The 22,488-nt window shown below is 40.5% G+C and overlaps 1 protein-coding gene across 8 annotated transcripts in view; it reads right to left on the bottom strand.

Annotated features, from left to right (window-relative positions):
• Positions 1 to 22,488, bottom strand: part of tpm2 (tropomyosin 2 (beta)) — a 39,661-nt gene that overhangs the window by 5,799 nt on the left and 11,374 nt on the right. For 2 of the 8 annotated variants that reach the window (XM_049604140.1, XM_049604142.1), the window contains exons 1-7: positions 17,381 to 17,527; positions 12,351 to 12,484; positions 11,072 to 11,189; positions 8,336 to 8,406; positions 6,011 to 6,086; positions 2,419 to 2,481; positions 2,232 to 2,301 (exon numbers count right to left, since the gene is read on the bottom strand). In XM_049604140.1, the coding sequence (XP_049460097.1) occupies positions 2,232 to 2,301; positions 2,419 to 2,481; positions 6,011 to 6,086; positions 8,336 to 8,406; positions 11,072 to 11,189; positions 12,351 to 12,484; positions 17,381 to 17,512 (664 nt within the window). In that variant the 5' untranslated portion in view covers positions 17,513 to 17,527. Of the gene's footprint in view, positions 1 to 2,231; positions 2,302 to 2,418; positions 2,482 to 4,376; positions 4,453 to 6,010; positions 6,087 to 8,335; positions 8,407 to 11,071; positions 11,190 to 12,350; positions 12,485 to 17,380; positions 17,528 to 22,488 lie in introns of those variants that run through there. The other 6 variants (XM_049604139.1, XM_049604141.1, XM_049604138.1 and 3 more) reach the window with 3 other exon arrangements.

The raw sequence follows: 22,488 nt of genomic DNA, 5'->3' as shown, positions 1-22,488 counted from the left end.
ACAACCGATACCATGTCTGGGACGTCTCACAACATCACGACAGAAAGTCTAGTATGTTTAATTTTCTTTTTGTCTTCCACGACTTCTCCTGTCACAGCTGTCACCTTGACCATTAGAAACACAGAGCGAACTGCTGCTGTGAACAACTCTATGACAACAACATCCCAGCCTTTTCGATATTTCTCTAGGGACGACCACACAGAGTAAAAAGGGAAAAATGATGGCGTGAAACAGCAGAGCCACTTTAGCAACACAATGACTACTGCCATTAGCATCAGGCTAGCAAAGAATGTTATTTCCTCATAATGGAGAAGGATATAAAGGAATTAAATAGTCCCTTTTACTGTTAGTAAACAGTATGACATATTTTGGCGGGCCTGGCTTATGTACACACTACATGATATCAGACTGATTCTAGACCGACGCAGCAACGTACGGTGTTGGCATGGATCGTGAACGACAAGTGTCGTACGCGATAATCCATAGTTTCATCTCTTGTAGTGTGTCATAGTAGACGACAATCGACGCCATGTCTGGGATGCCTCATGAAGTTCCAACAGAAAGTCTAGCATGTTTGATTGTCTTTTTGTCATTCATGACTTCTCCTGTCACAGCTGTCACTTTGACCAATAGAAGCACTGAGCGATTTGCTGCTGTGGACAACTGTACGGCAACAACATCCCAGCCTTTTAGATATTTCCCTAGGGATGACCACACAGAGTAAAAAGGAAAAAATGATGGCGTGAAACAGCCGAGTCACTTTAGCAACACAGTGAGTACTGCCATTAGCATTAGGCTAGCAAAGAATGTTATTTCCTCATAATGGAGAAGGATATAAAGTAATTAAATAGACCCTTTTACTGTTAGTAAACAGTATGACATATTTTGGTGGGCTGGGTTTAGCTGGAGGCAAAACAATTCTCCACAGACATTAGGTAGCGCAAGTTTTGTTGGCGTGCTTTTGACAATGGAAGAAGAAGATGCGAGTGGTGCATTCTGAAATACTCACTCCGAGAGCTGGAGTACACTCTAGTACAAACTGGGCCGTTTGTAAACTCAGAGTGTTGTCTGAATGTACCATTCAGTTATCCAAAGCACCGCACTCTCAGAGTGGCAGGGCGCACTCTCAGAGTACTCTCAGTACTTCAAATGTAGCTCCTGTCATTCGGTGGCCCTTTTTACATTATTATAATATCATTTCAGCTGGGACATGAACAGCCATAGTGACTGAAATAATAGTAATAGTAATAATAATAAAAGTACAACAAGAACAATCCAATGACATCACGCACATTGTGAAAGACGACCAGGGATGATTGGTCGTTGACCAACGTGTAGTCTGTTATGTCTGTCGGCCGAGTCACTGCAGTATTTTATGACTCCACAATCGCCACATGTCACACATGTGGTGTCTCAAATCAGTGAGGTTTGCCCTTGCCTGACCTCCAGCAGAGGGAGCTGGGGAACAGGGTGGAAATTAAGCCAGCTGGGTATAATCATCAATCAGGAATATTTCCACTGCCAGCTTACCTAAGACTGGAGATAGCCCTATTGGATTAAGAGGAGAGCTGGAGCGGTCAGAGGGAGAGAAACCATGGAGGCAAAAGGACCCCCAAGAAGTAACCAAAGCTCCCAGTGAAGAGTACAAAGCTTCTCTGACATCTCTACCTCTGTTTCTCCGGGAGAACAACACCCCCACATCTCAAGGGAAGTGACTGCCCTGATTTGGGTAGACTTTAAGTTTGTTTACTCCTCTGCCCTTTTCCCTGATCATTAATAAAACACAAGCCTTTGTTACTTACACCTTACATCTCCTGACAATTTTCTCCTCCGTTTACCACACACACTAAGCCTTTACAGATTCTCATAGCTGTGCTCATCAAGACCACAAGACCGCAGTGGTGTAAACCACAGAAATAATGTGTTTCAATATCATCATTCTGTCACTGGGTAAGTTAAACATGTACAAAGAGCAAGTCAATACTGAAGTTGCATAATGAGGCTAATACAAGGCATTAGAGAGAGGTGACTTTGGTCTTTCCAATCATTAATGGCTTCATCAGTTAACCACAGCACAAGTACCCAGCCAGGCACCAGCCGAGTTCCAACAGCAGAAGTGAAAGTAGCAAAGCTTTGTGTGACTGTAACATATTTATCGAGTAGAGTGAGCATTCTTGTTAGTGCTGACGGTGGAAGTCCGAGCAGAGACAACACAAGTGAGTGTTGAATACCTTCCAAATCATCAATGGTCTTCTCCAGCTTGGCCACAGACCTCTCTGCAAACTCTGCACGAGTCTCAGCCTGGGACACAAACAACACGTGTCAATGCACAGTGTGACATGCATGAATACTGTCCTTTGTTAAGTTCAGATGGGGGAGTAAGCAACAGAATCTGTAACACTGTCACAGAAACCTTACCTCTTTCAGTTTGTCAGTAAGAACTTTAATTTCTTCCTCGTATTTGTCCTCCTTTTGTGAGTACTGAAATCCAAACAGAAAAGGTATTAACAAAGTGCAATTCAAATTTACACCTCCGGTGTTAACTACTAAACGGAGACAGACTTCGTAGGTGGATGATGAATGCAAGACTTTGCTGTATTACTTTGGCATTTGAATTTCTTTAAGAAAGACAGGTAGGATAATTATGCAGAATTGGGGGTGAAACACAGCATTAAACAGTAAACTGTTATGACAGCTATAGGTCATTTGAACCTTGTCATGCACAGTTTGTACTTCTCACGTATGTTCAGTACATTCAAGATACAGAGCATCTGCCTTTCTGAAAGACAAGTCAAATGGTCTTTGAGAAATACAGGTTGTTTAACAACACTTACTGCAGTTTTCAAGGTATTTCCAGGATCTTCAGAAACTGTCTCTTATTGTGTGGCTATAAAAAATATGCTGTACATCGTACTCAAAAAAGATTAACTGATTCCGAAATTTTAAATTCTACATCCAAACAAACGTGGTAGCTGGAAATGACATTGTCAACTTTGAGCCCATCCCACCTGGCACCAGACGTCAAAATGACATCAGAAAGATGTTGGACTCTTATGTCAAACAGAAGTTAAATTTTAGTGGGAATGAAAATCGGGTTGACAATATTTTAAATGTGTAATGATGTTAGAATCTCACATTGTGTGGACATTAACACTACAACGTTTTGCAGACATTGGGTTTTGTTCTACAAACCTTACGACTAAATGTCTGTATTCTACGTCAAGATTATGTCAGAAAGATGTTGGATTCTCATGTCAGATGTTAAATTTCTGTTGAAATGAAAATCAGGTTGATTATATTTTAAATGTTTCACATTAGAATTTCATGGATTTCATAATGTAGGTATTCTACATCAAGATGATGTTGGCATGAGATGTTTAGAAGATGTTGGATTTTGGTTATTTAATAACACAAGTTAAAAACCAACAAAATATCAACGTCATCTGCCTTGAGTAGTCACAGTCAAATTGAAACTGGCATTAGATGTTGTCCCGACATTGAATTTTGGTCACCTGATGTCACAACCTAAATTCAATCATACATCAAAGTGGCTGGCTGGAAAAGTTTTATTGTGTTGTCTGTAATTTATCATAAAAATGGTGGGGTGGCAGTGGCTCAGTCCATAGGGGCTTGGGTTGGGAACCGGAGGGTCGCCCTTTCGAGTTCCTGTCTGGACCAAAATATGGAGCGTGGACTGGTGGCTGGAGAGGTGCCAGTTCACCTCCTGGGCACTGCCAAGGTGCCCTTGAGCAAGGCACTGAACCCCCCAACTGCTCGGGGCGCCTCACCAAGGGCAGCCCCCTCACTCTGACATCTCTCTACTTTGTGCATGCATAGGTCCTGTTTGTGCATTTGTGTGTGTCTTTCGGACGTGTGTGTAATTGACAAGCAAGAGTGAAAACATAGAATTTCCCCTCAGGGATTAATACAGTAAATAAACTAAACTAAACTAAACTAAAAACACTTAATACAGATTTCTGAGATATGTGTGTGTGCATGCTAGCATGTGTGTGTGTGTGTGTGTGTGTGTGTGTATGTATCAGTAATGATAGTATATGAGAGGGACAAAGTTGGGCTACTTGTTGCCATGGTTTACCACCATTTAAAGTCTTTATTTAAAACTCAGACTTTCTGTCTGGTCAAATGCAGAACTTGAAACTAAGTGTAATTTGTAGTTGGACCTTCCTCTTCTAAACCCTAAGTTGCAGTTTATCATGTCTTTATGTCTCTATAGTGGGATAATGAGGACTGTATATATGTTGGTGAATGGACACGGGTTCCTATCACTGTATGTCTTTGAATTAGTTTCTTGTCTTTGCTTTGTTCTGATGTTGGGGCCGTTCCTGTGGCTGAATGTCCCTCAGCTCCTACTGTACCTTCTCGGCCTGGGCTTCCAGTGACTTCAAGTTGTTGGTGACATTTTTCAACTCTTCCTCAAGGTCACCTGATTTACTGAGCGAGGTAAGAGAGAGGAAAAGCAAGAGAAGAAAAAGCAGTGATTTGAAAGGTAGGACAGCAGAGGAGATCCAACCCTGATGCTGTTAAAAGGACTGTGCCAGTATTTTTAGAAACATTTCTGTCTGTCTTACTCAGAGACAGAGGATGGATATCTGTCATGAAGCTGCTCTGTTTACATCTGACTCTAAGTAAGACAGCAAACAAGGGTTTCAGCAAAACATCAGGGTTTCAAAGGAAAACACAGGCATGGCTGGATGGCAGATTATAGCCAAAATGAACATCTAGATTAATCACAAATTAAAAAATAACTCTGTTGTTATTCTATATGTTTCCAGTGAGTCCCATGTGCAGACCCAAACTAACAACTTTAATTGCATTCCTTAATACTTGATGATTTTTACTCTGTCTGTGGCTCTTTGCCTCAAACTCACTGTTTTCTACTAGAGATGTAAAGCTTTAATAAATAGCATAAGCATAACAACTTCTTTCATTAATTCACATCTAGTGCTCTAGGTGGCAGCAGGACAGGGTATGGGGAATTGAGTCAGACTAAACTACGATACGTGTGTTCATGGTAATGAAGGAACATGTCAGGCAGTGTAACAGAGTGGCTCATTAAAGAAGGGCGGCTGTAGCTCAGAGGTAGAGTGAGTCGTCCATCAATCGGAAGATCAGCGGCTCGATCCCCGGTTCCTCCTGTCTGCATGCCGAAGTATCGTTGAGTAAGATAGTCACTCACACACAGTACCATGCAGTGAGTACTGATGGCTGTTCCATCGGTGTGCACCAAAATAAGCAAATGTTGAGTTTTCGAGCAGCAACTTCACACAACTAACTCAATGTATGGCAGAATGATTTTGTTTGTTTTCTTATACCCAGCTGAGCTTTATTCTGTTGTAGTGTTCTTAGCTGTCAAACAGAAAATGTACCCAACCACTCAGAACGTTCCTCTGGGTGCTCTCACTGTCACTGAGAACATCTTTCACCATACATTGTTTGTGGAGTAGTTTCAGAGTTTATGACATCACAAATATGATTTTTAGCACTCTAGTTTTCGGATCTGTGAGCGAGCTGTTAATGATTACTAATATTTTTGGGCTGTCTTAGACCATAGGAATAACATATGAATTTTGTAAATGGCCATAGTTCCCCTTTAATGTGTTTTTGTAATCATGATATCACTTCCTGTCTAGCCGCTGTTCCACCAACTTATGTAACTCCATGTAATCTCTCAATCAATCTTCAGTATTACCTTAACTGTCTCTCTGAAAAAAAATTAAAGTGCGCCTCCCACTCCTGATAACCAAACCTATTCACTTAAATCAAGTCATTGTTGGTTTTGGTCTTATCATGGGATTTGTTAACAAGAAAAACTATATAGAATATCACCAGACTTGTCCTGTCAGTACTGACTGAAGGACATGCTTGATGTCATAGAGGGTAAGTGCAGGCTAAGAAAGGAAACAGAGAGAGGGGATGAGAGGCTGCAGGTCAGAGGAGCAGAAGGCAGCAGGTCAGAATTTGACCTCGGTGGAGTTTGTACAGTAAGTACCTCTTCCTCTCCGCACATCATGGACTTCAAATTCTGATCCATTAGTCTGAGCTCCTCCTCCAGCTCCCTCACTCGCCTGAAGGGGTTAGTCCAGGAGGTCGGGGTGAGGGGGACAGTGGGCAGGGCAGCCAGAAAACAATAACAAACAATAACAAGTCCCATACAGGCGGTGGTGGTGTGTTCAGACATGCACACATAAAAACACACACCCAGGTCTCTATGTGATTAGTGTTTTCATTATGTCACACATGGCTACATGATGCTCAATCACCAGAACACTTCAAGTGAGTAGTCAATTAGTCAGTCAACAAAAAATTTATCAACAACAATTTTAATAGTAATAGTAATCGTTTAGGTCATTTATAAAGACAAATGCCAAATCTAAATTTAAGTTTCTCCAATGTGAGAATTTGCTGGTTTTCTTTCATCTATAACACTCAGGGCCTAATTCACAAAGAATGAACTGTGTCCGCTGATAGCACCTTGAATTGCACTTCACTTGCACCTGCAGTTTGCTCCGTCTTAACGTCCTATTCACAAAGGATATTGCACTAATGATATACCAGCGCAAACACGCCCACAAAGTTTGGCAGCTGAGTGCAGTTTGCCCCTGATTTGCCCCTGATTGCAATTAGCCGCATGGCATGGCATGGTAAGTGTTTGGCAACGTACTGAATACTGTATACCCTCATGTGGTGATGTCTGCTGGTGAGTCAGTCTAACAGTGTCGGATGGGTTGAGGCTGTGGGTTTGACCAAGTTTGACCACTTTATCACTATTCCCTCTCACTTGTAGCTGTTTTTTCGTTATCTTTGAATTTAATATGAATTTGTTCACATTTGTTTCCCCTGTTTCGTAAAATAAATTATTGAAAGTTGCTTTCGAAGTGCGTTTTGAGAACGACCGCAGACTGTCACCTGTTCAACGCATCAATATCTTCGGATGCCATTAAAGTAATAATGATTAAAATAATAATGTCAAAATATTATTTACAGACTGATTTAACAGACGATCACTGCTGCCACGATCACTGCAAAGTCTGGGCGAGAGGCTTCCACAGAGGAGCGCCCAGTTTGCACCAGCTTTCTAAAGATGTCATTTACTTCACTCAAACTGCATGTGGCTATTAGCGCTGGTGTTAGTGAATTAGACGTTGTTTATCAGTGAGGCTCATTTGCATAGAAAGGGGCAATTTTGCGCCAAATGTATGCGTATTACCTCATTTAAATACGTGCAAATAACACTGGAGCACCGAGACGCAATCTGCTTGACAGCGCAGTTAGTGGAGCATTTCACCCTCTGCGCGTGCTTTCTGAATTTCTGAATTTCTGACGTTATCTGCTTGCTCCATTTTTACCGGTTTAGCGGCCGCAAAAGCCACGCAATCCTTTTGTGAATTCGGCCCTCAGTATCTTTGGGTTTTAGACAATCTGCCAGATAAAGTAAGATATTTGACACTGGAAACTTATAATTGGCTTTTTTCACAGTTTTCTAAAATTTTACAGCCCAAATGATTAATCAAGTTATAGAAAAAATGATTAGTAGACTAATTAAGAACAATCATTATTGTTAAAGGGGTTGTTCAGATTTTTTCAAGTGGGGTTGTATGGGGTACTTATCCATAGCCAATATATTACCCACACTTGATGTAAGTCAGCACACCCCCAGTTTGGTGAAGCAGACTAACCTTCAAACTGAAGGTCAGACTCTAGTCTGAACCCCCCTCCCCCCCGCAACAGCCCGTCTGGTTTTTATCACAGCAACAATATGTGTTTGCCTATTCATGTTTCTTGCTATGCATGTTATTGTATGCTCTGTATGGTGGTGACCTTGGGTGTTTTGAAAGGCACCTTTTCAATAAAATATATTGTTGTTATCTATATGGCGTACACTTAAACTGATAATGATTTTTTAAGGTGGTGCCATTTTTTAGGTGACTTAAATACATTTTGTTGCTGACCCCTCCACAGCAGTAGATTGCTTCACTTACATGTCAGACTCCAGCCTGCTTCTCCAAACTGGGGGGCGTGCTGACTGACTTACCCCATTACCCCATACAAGCCCCCTTCAAAAACTCTGAACTATCCCTTTAAGAGAATCATTATGACTTATGAGTCCATGCAGCATTTACAATGTCCACTGCTATTAATATAAACACTAGGAGGATTATATTAATGTAAAGTAAGACATTTATCAGTTAAAACTGAATGTGTAAGATCCCATGTTGCCATAGAAGTAATCACATGATCTCTACTATGGTAACATGAATAATGTACACTGGCTCTTGCGTTGGTGTAAGCTTTCATGGTGCAGGTGTTGACTTACGCCTCGGCCACCTCAGCACGCTCCTCTGAGCGCTCCAGGTCACCCTCCAGGATCACCAGCTTACGAGCAACCTGCAGACAATCAGCACACACAGAAGTGACTCCTCTAAACTAATGCAACTATTCTCTTTTCTTACTCTGCTTAGAAAAAGGATCTGTCATTACACTAACTTTTAGCATTAATCCTCACAGGCACTATTACTGTATTCCAATTATACACCACTTATTGCATTCATTGTGTACAGAATGTACTATATTCAGAGATGAGTCCTTAATAAGTCTTAAATCTGGGCTATAAAGTCCCCAGTCAAGTCCAAGTTATAAAATCAATACCCACTCTCATGTATGGTAAATCCACAGAAATAATTCATGCTTTTTAAAATTTTTGTGTATTACTTTTGTGTATTACTAAAATAAACCATCCCATTCCAAACATTTGGTCTGTTATCCTTGTAAACCAGTTATATGGGCATAAATTTGTCTCACTAGAAACTGAATTTGAATCATTTACGTTTGAAATCAAATTGCACAACTGGAATAATTGCATTAAAAATGAATCTGAATCACAACATTTCAACTATATTGTTAAGTTGATTAATACCACTGAAAAAACGGTATCTGACTTTTGGACCTGAGTTCCAGGAAACTTGAAACTGATTGTAATATTATGAAATCTGATCCTTACTAAAAATGAAACTCTCTTCCTACTTCCACATTCAGTTCTCACAAATCAGTTACCGTTTGCTTAAGTACACATATGTTCATTGAAAAAGAGCAATCAACAAACCAAAGAGCACACGTAGCAAAGGGCCACAGGCCGGATCCGAACCCGGGCTGCGGCAACAGCCCCGCACATGGGGCGCCTGCTCTACCCACCAAGCCACCGATGCCCCACCATGGCAAGTTTTACACATATTAGTAAACTCTAACTTTGACCTTTCCATTTGTTTTGATTGTCTCATTTGGATGACATAAGCTTACGTGATGACTGGATCTTAAAGCCTTTAAAAAATGTTGATGAATATCATCCGTATTATGTGAATTGCATATATTCTAATCCTCATTTGAAGAAAAAAAACATAGTGGAGTATTGTCCTGGTGCACTACAGCAGCACTACGTCCTGCTCTTGCTCGACAAGGACTCAGTGCACATATCCACTATTTTTAAATATCCTATTGAGAGAGACTTTCACTCCAGACTCTTCTTTTTTTGTTCTGAAAATGTTGACGTGAAACCTCGTTCTGTGGACCATGGATGAGATGCAGACGTTCCTCTGCATCACCAGTGAAGAGAAAATACAGTGAGAGCTGGACAGAGCTTTGAGCAATAACCCCACCTACATTTAGGAGTACTGCCTGCAGTGGAAACGTTATGCAGATCTAGGTACATGTTCCTTTGGCGTTAAAGGTACCATACTGAAAGTTTTTAGTGGAAATGTGTACATATTTCCCCACTGTTATGAGACTACTTCACTGGGAGGAAAGTGGGCAGCAGCTCCAGGGACAGACCTCCACTTAGCGGCTGTAGTGAGTCAAATTCAACCATTGCAAACCCAGCAGGCTGGTGGCCAGTGGTAGTGCTGGGTCTAGCCTGTGTCATGGCAGTAACAAAAAGTTGTGCCGTTGGAGGAGTAGGGGGTTCAGACCCCTGGTGCTGGGGTTTGCGCTGGCCTAATTTAAGCTGATGCAGCCACAAACTATCAAAACGTACACCAACTAAAAAGGAGTTCTGTGAATCTGCATTCTCTTGCTCTTCCTGAACAAACTGCAATTGCAAGAACTGAATTCTAATTGTAAGAACTTGGAAGTGGAAGTAAAGAGAGGTACATTTTCATTGAGGATCAAACGCAGTTTCAGAGCAACTGAATTAAATTTCTTAATATTCAGGCTGTCCTCACAAATGATCTGTATGTTTTCCTACAAAAACTAATGCACCCAAAGGCATACATATCCCACGTATTGTGAAAGGCTGCGATCAGTGTACTGACAGCAGTAAACAAGGAAGCAGTCCCAAGAGCTTGTAAGGAGGCAAGTTGGGGTGGTGGATGGGACAGAGAAAAACAGACCTTTGAGACTTTCCCCTGAAGTTGCGTGTTCACATCCACTTTGAGTAAACTTTGAGTCATTTTAAGGTACATCCTCACCATGATTCTTTTCCTAAACCTAACCACAACAACTCATTTCTGAGGAGCAAATTTGTAGGATATCATACAAATTGTTGTGCATGCATTTTTTGTAGGATGTCATACAAACCGTTCTATGACAATACACTGTAACATTACATTCAGTTTCAAGTATATTGGACTTCATTTCCAAACTAAAAAAAATCAATGTCAGATTATGCTATTCAGATTCAGTTTTTCATTAATAATACAAATATAGATTTTGACTCAAATTCAGTTTCTAGTGACATATATTTCTGCCCATACCAGTTACATCATTATATATGATCTGAATGTTTTGCATATTGCCATCTGTTTTTTTTTTTTGCTGTTTTCACATATAAATGTGATAATATGAAATATCATCTATTGTCTGTCTGTTGGTTTACAGTGCCAAACACACATTTACCTCTGACTTGTTTTTAGATTTAAGTCCCTTTTCCATTGGGAACTCACTACATATTCAAAACTTGTTAAGATGTAGTGTGTAGTTATTAGCTTGTAATGGAGAACAGCAACACAGCCTGTGTTTATGATGTCATGCTAACACCTTGAGAAACCAGCGATTCCCCCACCTCTTCATATTTGCGGTCGGCCTCCTCAGCGATGTGTTTGGCCTCCTTCAGCTGCATCTCCTGGATCTCCATCTTCTCTTCGTCTTTGGTTGCTCTGTTCTCAATTACCTTCATTCCTCTGAGGGACAAGAGGGACAGATAACAACAGGCAGTCAGTCAGAAACAATTGTTTATGTGTGATTAGATTCAGTATCGCCATCAGGGGCTAACATCTACCTACATCAAAGTCATGAATGTTTGAAGATTCAACTGTGTTAAAGTGCTTGATCTGAATACCACTGTAATTCTAAAAAGGGGCTCTTTTACACAGGAGTTTCATCAAGACGGAAAAATTAACCCTGATGATGTCACTTCACCCACCAGTGGTTGTAATGTTTTGGCTGATGGGTGTATGTACCACCAGCAGAGAGAGGACCTGTGGGATAGTTGACCACTTTGACCACTTTGTAATCCAGACAATTATTTGTTCCATTCCCCCCTCCATATAAAGGGTATGCATTAGTGCCACTTGGTCATGGAATAGCGCCCCCTTAATCACTTCATCACAAATGGCAAAACAAACCAGCTGGCAGAACTGTGATGCCAGGAAATGATCTTGTTGGTTTTTACAGTTGTTTATGCAGTTGTCAAACCTGGACACCATTAGTGGAATGTTGATAACACACCAACACTGGAAACATCACAGCCAACCAAACAGGTAAGTAAATTCCAGGAATAACAGGACCTTTGGTTCACCTGATACTCTGACAAAAGACATCACTGGAAGTTATCAATGGACAGCCTGAAAAACCCCTTGAACTATATGCCTTAGTCTTACTGAGTACAGGCTGAAATACACACTGTGGTAACCGGGCAAAGAGAGCAAGTGTCTTTGTGTTAATTTGATCAATTGCAAATTTGTTAAAATATTCACCATTGGAGCACAATACACCTGAAGTGGATATGGCCATAAGGTAGCTCCTGCATTTTTAACTGATCCCTGTTTTGTAGAGGTACCCTGTGAGAGAATATAGGTTTAATACTTTAATATATCAATTGAAAGTATGCTTACATGGTACATATTCTTAAACAGATGTCTCTGTAATCAAATTATCACAAACTGACTAATATACAGCAGAAGGTGTATGTACTATATCTCTGTAATATAACTGGTTGCTTTCTAAGACTCTGGGTAAATCAGCTCATTTCTATCCTGGGGCTCACAAGCAGATTAATCCAGTCCTGCAACTGAAGCATAAACTGAGTCATTCAGTCATTCGAGTGAGATGAAGCTCTTCACCTCTCACTCTCATCTGCAGCTTTCTCAGCCTCTTCCAGCTTCTGCAGAGCAGTAGCCAGTCTCTCCTGAGCTCGGTCCAACTCCTCCTCCACCAGCTGGATACGCCTGTTTAGCGATGCCACCTCAGCCTCAGCCTGTAGGGATACACACACACACACACACACACACACACACACACACACACACACAACATAAATGTCCAAAAGACAGAGAGTTATAGAACATTAGAAAGAAAGTATTCAATAACTGAATGCATCAGATATTCAGTACTTCAAAAGACATGATCAAAACAATTATTTTGGTTTTATTTGGTGTTAAATTCCTGAAGCATCCAAATAATATATACATTGATATGGCAGACCTTTATGCTTAATTTATGCTTTATGCTTTAGCAGTCCAGGGGCCTGTATCACGAAGCGAGATCAACCTTTCCTGGGTTACCCAGACCTATCCTGGGTTGACTAACCCTAACAATGGCAATCAGGATAATCGGTATCATGACGCTGGATATCAACTCGGTAACTCAACCCAGGGTTGCTTTATCAAGAGCCGTGAACGCGCACGCAGCGGACCAATCACAATCATGAGAGAAGCGCAGCGTCACTGAGCGTCCTCACAGAGCGCCGTATGTGAGGGGAAAAAAGTATTTCTCGTGAGGATCAGAGATTAATTCTACTAAAATATGAGGAGGAGAAAAGCAACATTAGAGAAAAGGCCAACACCGTGGCAGCTGCAGGAGGAAACATGCGTGGCAACGCATAACAGTATGAATAATGTTTAGCTTTAGTTTAGATTAGTTTACTTGCACATAATGTTAAAAACAGACAGTATAACATTTACAAGATTAAAAAAAGAAAAGTGCCGGAGAGGTTAGAAGCCACTAAAAGCTTATCAAAGAAATTCCCCTGTCAAAACATCAATGAAATCACATAATAGACAAGAGAGAGAAAAAAACGGGTGAGGAAAGAAGAAATAGAGGAGGAGAGAGGGAAAAATCAAGACAAAACAAGGTAGCAAATAAAATGATGTGGAGGTTAAATTACTCATCACTGGTTCAAGTAGCTACAGTACCTGTACCTGTACATCTGACACTGATCACACCCTTGAATCCCATGAAATCAATGCTGCGCAGATGAAGTGCGTGTATTACAATTATCATCTAACATCATTGCGTCTGATAAATTGGTCTTCTTTGTCATAATGTTATATATGTTACAATAAAGCTTAAAGCTGACGCCACAATTAAATCATATCAACACCAAATTGATAGTCTGAATAAAATCATCCTGATATTGAGCTGTGTTAGAAATTAACAGCTGCGCAAAAATATACCTAGTGTCCCTCTTTAAAAAACAAAAAGGAAAATCCCTCAAACACCATGAAGTGTAGACATGATAGGCACTTCCAGCAGCAAAGCTGTCAATTAGGCCCATTATCTTTAACAGGGATCATTTCCTCCAACAAAACAAAATGTTGGCACTTATTAATGGTGCTATTAAGTGTCCACAAGTGATCAGTTTCTTTCTTATGAAGGGGTGGGATGAAATTCGACTTCTTTCCATTCCTTTGTGAACAATCTTTTCATTCTCTGTTGTTGTTGCTTTCTTTTTTAATGTTCAAAATAAACTTTCAAATCAAAATCAATCAAATCAATTAAACTTACAGTCATGACTGGGCTGCATTTCTGTCAGCGGAGTCATTTTTTTCCAAACAGCTGATTGGCCACTGGGTGGTGCTTTTTATAGGATCAGATTCAACCCTGAACTTACCCTGCTCCGGAGCAGGATAGCCGTTCAGAGTAAGTTACCATGGTGATCTACCCCGATAAGAACTGAACCGGCTTCGTGAGACCGAAAACCCAGGGTTAACCCTGAAGTTACCTCGCTAAGACATTAATCCTGCTTCGTGATACAGGCCCCAGGGGTCCGTTTCACAAAGCAGGTTTAGTGAAAACTCAGAGTCTGTTAACCCTGAAATGAGGGAAACTCTGAGTTTTCCGTTTCAAAAAGGGAGGTAACTCAAACCAGAGAAAGAGGGGTAACTCTAGCCTGTTTCAGAGAGAGAGGTAACTTAAGCTCTCGGTCAGTTACCGTAGTAACAGACTCTATGAACCTAACCTGGTCGGGACCAGGTTTTTCTCAATGAACCTCGAGTTTCTCTCTGTCTCCGCCCTCTTTCAGAGCCACACACTCCATCTGATTTCCTCATTCATTCAGTCAGCAGGTGAGTTTTGGCGTAGCCGTTCTGCCGTCTGTCATTTAAAAAAAAATCAGAGTCAGTATATTAGAAGTCCATAGGCACAGTAGGTGGCGACTTTTTTCACTACTACATGGCATGTCCTTTTGATAACGATCCCGTGGATGAAGGTGCAGCATTACTGCGCAGAGAATTAAATATTCGTCGGGAGATGGTTATCAGACCGCGCATAGATGTTTTAGCATTTCCACACAATTATCTTTTTGAGCTGTACCGTTTCACGTCACAGTCCATCATCTACATACACAACCTAATCCGTCCTTACATTTGCAACATTACCAATCATAGTCATGCTCTCACATCCCAGGAGATATTGTGTGTTGCGCTGCGTTTCTTTGCAAATGGAAGTTTTTTGTACAATGTCGGAGATGCTGAGCACTTGAGTAAGGCAACTGTGTGCAGGGCGGTCAGAAAAGTGTGCTCGTTTTACGGGCATCTGCCTTCTTTCTGTTGGCTCAGTAGAAGTCTGTGTTAGTTTAAATAGGCTTAATTATTTAACAGAACATGATATAGATGAGAGAAGACGTGTGTGAAAACAGCATTATGTTGGGGATAAAACAACTGCACAGTCAAACAGCCACTTAATATTTACTTTACATTGTAAAACATGATCAAAATGAGGCACCCCCATGATATTATGCTGAGGTCTTACCTGTTTGAACAATGTTTTTATATTTCAGCCTAAACTGCTGCCAAGTGCGCTTCTCCCCCGCGGGATTGCACCTAAATGAAATAAATTAATACCATTCAAGCAGTTTTCCCCTGTAATATTATTGTGATTGCAAAGGACTACATTTAAACTTACGCACTGACCCGAGCAGCAATGTTCTCCCACACCGTCTCCCTCTCTTTTGCAGCTGCAGCGGTGTTGCACTTCTTTTTGAAAACATGTGCAAACTCTCCGTATGAGCGCATTAAGATTTCTAATTCTAGTGGGGTGAAAAACGCAGCCCTCCTCTTCCCCGTTGCCATGGTGACTCGTCGAATCGGGGCTCCATTGATGCTGGCTTTTTATAGTTGTGGTGCAGGCGCTTAACTCCAGGTGAAACTACTCCGAGTTGATTAAACTGATTCAAATCAGCTGTTCTGGAACCGGAAACTCAGAGTTTCCTATCTCAGAGTAGATCAACTCAGAGTTTAGGATTAGACTCAGAGTTTGTTGAACCTGCTTTGTGAAACGGACCCCAGGTGTTCACATTGTGTTTTTCAATGTGGCTATTATGTGACATTCATCCTAGTCGCCCTTCTGTACAGATATTTATAATCACCAATGTAATAATCACCTGCGACAGTCAGACAGCCTTATTCCAGTGAAACTGAGACCACACAATGACCCACATAACATAAAAAAAAGAAAAGGTAGAAGAAAACAAACGAACATGCAAACAACAACAAATACAAGTAAATCAACAGGCAGGCAACCAGGGGCCTGTATCACGAAGCGAGATCAACCTTTCCTGAGTTACCCAGACCTATCCTGGGTTGACTAACCCTAACACTGGCAATCAGGATAATCGGTATCACGACGCTGGATATCAACTCGGTAACTCAACCAAGAGTTGCTTTATCAAGAGCCGTGAACGCGCACGCAGCGGACCAATCACAATCATGAGAGAAGCGCAGCGCTGAGCGTCACTAAGCGCCGTATGTGAGGGGAAAAAAGTATTTCTCGTGAGGATCAGAGATTAATTCTACTAAAATAAGCTAAAAAAAACAAAAAAAAAAAAAAAAAAAACAAAAAAAAAGCTAAATTATCAGTTTCTTTTTTTATGAAGGGGTGGGATGAAATTTTGACTTCTTTCCACTCCTTTTAGAACAATCTTTTCATTGTCTGTTGTTGTTGCTTTCTTTTCTTTTTTAATGTTCAAAATAAACTTTCAAATCAAAATCAATCAAATCAATTAAACTTACAGTCATGACTGGGCTGCATTTCTGTCAGCGGAGTCATTTTTTTCCAAACAGCTGATTGGCCACTGGGTGGTGCTTTTTATAGGATCAGATTCAACCCTGAACTTACCCTGCTCCGGAGCAGGATAGCCGTTCAGAGTAAGTTACCATGGTGATCTACCCCGATAAGAACTGAACCGGCTTCGTGAGACCGAAAACCCAGGGTTAACCCTGAAGTTACCTCGCCATGACATTAATCCTGCTTCGTGATACAGGCCCCAGCTGCTTAAGGGTAAGAACTACAATTACTGCCTCGTCGTTGTATGCCTCCGCACTACAGGCACTGCATAGTAGCCTACATGTACTACTGCTGAAGCATCCACACTAATAAGAATATACGCAACACATTATTAAATTGTGGCCTTGCTGTTGTGTTGCTGTTGTGGCCTTAATAAAAAAATTTAAAAAAAATCAAGTCACATCCCAGCCACCCCCTCTGATAGGCTAAGTAAAGAACAATCCCTAAATCTTTTTTTGCCACATCCAGTGGTTGGCTACTGACATCTTGTCTGGCTCATGGACTGTCTGTTGATATTTTAAAATCATTAGAGTAGTACATATTTGTCTATGTTGGCAGCTGTAGGAAAGCCTATAGTAATAGTGCTACTCAAAAGGTGACAAGATGACCTTTAACACTGAGTTTCGACACACTAGGGCCCATTTATTTTAGCAATAACGTTAGATTCAATAATTAAAGTTGGTCTTTCTTTCATGCATTGAAAGCATCTTCAGAGTGACGTAACTAAAATTTTAGTGTTTTTCCTGACTTCCATAGTTTCCGGTGGAAGGTGGGAGTTGTTGACAGAGTGATTGGTTTACTACATTACCCTCTCTCTGGCCTGCCTCTCCATGTCCGCCTCCGCCTGCAGCAGCTCGGCTCGATCCTCCGCATCGTAAGCTACCTGCTGCAGTGTTTGGATTTTCCTTCTCACCGCGTCCACAGATGTTAAAGCCGCCATGATGGGAAGACTCAACTGCGCTGCTCCCAGGTGTCACGGTGTTTCCGTGGCAACGGTAATTCTTCCGTTTACAATTTCAAAATAAAATGATTATCGATAAGCCTCTTATTTTGAAGTGATACGAAACATCATTAATACTGGACACTGGTGGTTTGTTAAAAACGTGAAGCCTAAGGGACTGTTCTTCATCAGAGGAGGGGGTGGCTTTTTTTGTTACCCTCCCCAAAGCCACAAACATTTTTCCTTGAGCCTCCCTGAGTGACTGGCAAAAAATGCATTCCCTCCACCATAAATCAGTTGAAGAGGAAATCTTGAATTTGACAAAAGCCTCATTTTTTTTAGTAATGCATTTTGTAGTGCATGCCGGCTAGTTCATATAAATGGTTTATTTTTGGCCAAATTTTAAATGTTACATAGACTAAAGGGGCGGCACGGTGGTGTGGTGGTTAGCACCCTCGCCTCACAGCAAGAGGGTTGCCGGTTCATTCCCAGGCATGGGAGCCCCTCTGTGTGGAGTCCAAAGACTGCAAGAATTGTTTGGGGACTAGGTTAATTGGTGACTCTAAATTGTCCGTAGGTGTGAATGTGAGCATGAATGATTGTTTGTCTCTATGTGTCAGCCCTGCGATTGTCTGGCGACCTGTCCAGGGTGTACCCTGCCTCTCGCCCGATGTCAGCTGGGATAGGCTCCAGCCCCCCTGCGACCCCAAAGAGGATGAAGCAGTTAGAAGATGAATGAATGAATGACATAGACTAAAGTGAATTTAATAAAATATCACTTTTTAAAACTCGGAAAAGGCGACAAAGGCTCCAACAGAAGATATGAAAATCCAACAATAATTTTGTTACATTTTCTGAGTATGATAAATGGTGTAAATTTGCTGATTTTTAAAGAAAACATGTCAGTAAAATAAGTTTAAAAAATACAGCTGTTTAAATTTGTATGCCCCTCCCTAAGCCAAAAAAGTCCCTCCCCAGTGCTTTAAAAAATGATTTGACAAGCCACCTCTTTCTGCACCAATCCATCCCCCTAATAAGTAACAAAGAGTCCCTTTTAATTTAATTTTAGATTATTCGTGCACATGAATTTGTATTAGGCCTAATAATTGCATGAATGCATTCACTATGGTGCTATGATCAAAATGAAAGGCAGCCAGCCGACCGTCTTTAACCTTCTGGTGTAACTTCTGACCCGAATCATTAGACAGGAAAGAGCTTTGGAGGGTATAACTAAAGGACGAGTAGAGTTTAAGATATGTTTGTAAAGGATGATGTATTGGTAACACTCTAAAATCCAGGCCCAGGGGTACCTCTGTTGATGATTTTTTAAAGATGTATGGAAGACACTGGATTTTTACTTGCTCACAAATCTTGTGCCTTATTATTTAACTATGCCTCCACCCAAGAACTGGTGAATAGGTTCACAATAGGCTCACTTACCTAAAGGTATGTCCTCCTTGTGTATTAAAAACGTTTATTTAATTAAAAAACATGATGATCTCAGCAGCAGAGAATAATAATAAAGATGAATATCCTTCCTGAATTATATCTTAATTATACTGTACATTTGTTGCATCAACACCCTCTCCACTTTCAAATCCCGCCTCAAAACTCCTCCTTCAAATAGCTTTTTCAGTTTGAATCCCATCCTCCTAGCCCTACACACATCCACTATTTACACAGAATTTTACTCACTGTAAACTTGCTTTGCTGTTGTTATTTCTTTGTTAAAATTCATGTTACTTTATTCCTTACCTCAATGACTTTTTATCTGCTGTTATTTTCTTTATCTTTGCCTGCAAAGTCACCTTGAGTGTCGTGAAAGGTGCTTATAAATAAAATGTATTATTATTATCTATTTACAGCATTACCAGTAGAGGTCCCCCTAAAACAGTTTAGAGAATGGGACAAACACATTTCCAGGTTTGTATGGAACAAAAAGTGATTTAAGTGAAACTGAATTTATCTGCTCAGTTCAGATTGCTAATGCTCTGGTGTAACTAAACTTGTGAGGGCAAGTAGAAGAACAGAACAGTGCTTTGTGTTTTGCTGGTGACACTGTTGGGGATTTATTCAAAATTGAAGGCACACTGAACCAGCATGGCTACCACAGCATCCTGCAGCGACATGCCATCCCATCCGGTTTGCGTTTAGTTGGACGATCATTTATTTTTCAACAGGACAATGACCCCAAACACACCTCCAGGCTGTGTAAGGGCTATTTGACCAAGAAGGAGAGTGATGGAGTGCTGCGGCAGATGACCTGGCCTCCACAGTCACCGGGCCTGAACCCAATGGAGATGGTTTGGGGTGAGCTGGACCGCAGAGTGAAGGCAAAGGGGCCAACAAGTGCTAAACACCTCTGGGAACTCCTTCAAGACTGTTGGAAAACCATTTTAGGTGACTACCTCTTGAAGCTCATGGAGAGAATGCCAAGAGTGTGCAAAGCAGTAATCAGAGCAAAGGGTGGCTATTTTGAAGAAAGTAGAATATAAAACATGTTTTCAGTTATTTCACCTTTTTTTGTTAAGTACATAACTCCACATGTGTTCATTCATAGTTTTGATGCCTTCAGTGAGAATCTACAATGTAAATAGTCATGAAAATAAAGAAAACACATTGAATGAGAAGGTGTGTCCAAACTTTTGGCCTGTACTGTATATGTGTGTGTGTATATATATATATATATATATATATATATATATATATATATATGTATGTATAAACATCTAAAGTAGATAAGGATTTAATAGTCAATGAGCCAGGGTGCTGATCGTGCCAATTTGGAGAAAAGTTTGGAAAAAGTCTGTGTCCCTTGTGCTGGAATCAGCAATGATAGCTTTCCGTGTGCTATCACTCCTTTTTTCATCACTCCATCATTACAATTTCCCATGTTTTTTTGCCATTTTACACACAGAGTCAGTATAAAAGAGGGTAACCTTCACAGAATATCATATACTTATATATTATAGTAAAGCTTAGACTCTAACCTATCTGCCAGCCACATTTTCATGACACTGGGGACAAGATTTGACCTATGACCTGTAATGCTGCAATAAGGCAAATACTGAAAGTCTCAGCAAATGCCCTTATAACATTACTCCATAATATTCTGATGTGCCATCAGATAGGTCCATTATAACGAGCACAAAATCAGCTTTAAAATGATATATTGCATGAATAACAACAAAAGCAATATTTTTTTATCAGAATAAACTTAACTCTGTGCAGTTTGTTTCTGTTGCATTGTATTCTGTTATTGGGGCAGCTGTAAGTACCTTTTTCACCAAGAGAAACAACAACATAATACAATACATAATATTCCATTATATATTGGCTCAGTAGGTAGAGTGCATCGTCCACTAATCGAAAGATTGGGGGTTTAATCCTCGGCTCCTCCAGTCCACATGTCAAAGTATCCTTGGGCAAAACAGAGAACCCAAAGTGCTCCTGATGGCTGTTTCATCAGTGTGTGAGAGTGTGTGAATGGTTACTGAGTATCAGGTGGCACCATGTACAGTAGCCTCCGCGACCAGTGTGTGAATGGGTGAATATGGCATGTGGTGTAAAAGCATTTTGAGTGGTCAGAAGACTAGTAGTGCAGTCCATTGATCATTTACCATTACATTGGTAGCTTAATGTCTACTTTAAGTAAAACAAAAAGTAAAGGATTTTGTCACGATTAAAAAATATTACCCAAATAGCTGTCATTATCAAACTTTTTTTTTTTAAATTTAATTTTCAAACGTCTCATTTCATTTACTTTGGAGGCAGCAAGCAGTAACTGCAGCATGTTTATTGGCAGACAGGCAAGAAACCAGGCTGGTGAATTTGTTTATATCACCTCGTTTTATGAATCCTGCAGCTCGCAACATTTATGGGCGTCGCTTGTGATTTTTGGGATTTTTCCATTTAGACAACCAATACTGCAAATGCAAGGGCTTTTATCAGTGGGCCATAGGCTGAATCATCATTGTGTAACTTCATTCAGCAATAGACAATGACATATAAGACATTTATTTCATTAAAAATCTTTGAGGTTGTTACTTTCATTTTAACTCACTTTTTTAATGTCACAGTCAAAAGTAGTTTCTAACATTGACATCGCCTGTGTTGTTTTCTGACACTTCAAAAACAGTCATCAGGGTGATCCAATGCAGCGTTGCTTTGAAAAACTGGCACCAAAGTAAGATGGCCTATCTGATACTGGATAGCAAAAGATGGGATTTCCAAATCTTGGATAATTCTGATCCAGATTAAACTTTTTGAAGAACTGGGCCCTGGCTACAAACAGTCAGAGCTTAAAAATACTGGATAAAAAGGGAAAGCCTCATTGGTCTAGTGGTAAAGTAAGTCTGTTTTATGAACTCTGTATGAAATGCTTCATGGCTATAAAGCATTTAAAGATTCATTTGGCTCAGGCCTCAACCTTTTCTTCATAAATATATTCATTGATAAAGATCTCAGTCACATTTAGTGTATGACTAACAGTGTAAAATCATTTAAATCATGTTGGGTTAATATATCATAAATATTATACAATCACACATAAGTAACTATATAATGCAGCTATACTATATCATTTGAAAGTAAGATAATTGCTCACACACTGCTGACTGCAAATGGTATCTGTCTTCTCCGGTAAAGTTTTCCCATTGTATCTCCTTGTATCTCCTGTACAGTACATGTGTATGTGTTTGTGAACAGAACTTGATGGCCTGAGGCTGAGAAGTCCACATTGGAGTGAGCACCACCTACAGAAGCACACTGCTGTAAGCAGTGGAAGCATAAACAAATTCATGCATTGCTTCAATTCTTTTCCATCTTTGGTAACATCTCAGTGGCACTGCACACAGCACAGGGAGATCACACTCCTTTAAGGACAAATAAAGACAAATAGAGTCCTCACTCTTCCCTGTGTCGCTCTGATATTTTGCACTATAATTGGTCATAAACGCTGACTCATAACTCACAGA

Source organism: Epinephelus fuscoguttatus, linkage group LG18 (genome assembly GCF_011397635.1).
Source record: "Epinephelus fuscoguttatus linkage group LG18, E.fuscoguttatus.final_Chr_v1".
NCBI lineage: Eukaryota > Metazoa > Chordata > Actinopteri > Perciformes > Serranidae > Epinephelus > Epinephelus fuscoguttatus.
This window is presented reverse-complemented; position numbering and strand designations above follow the sequence as displayed.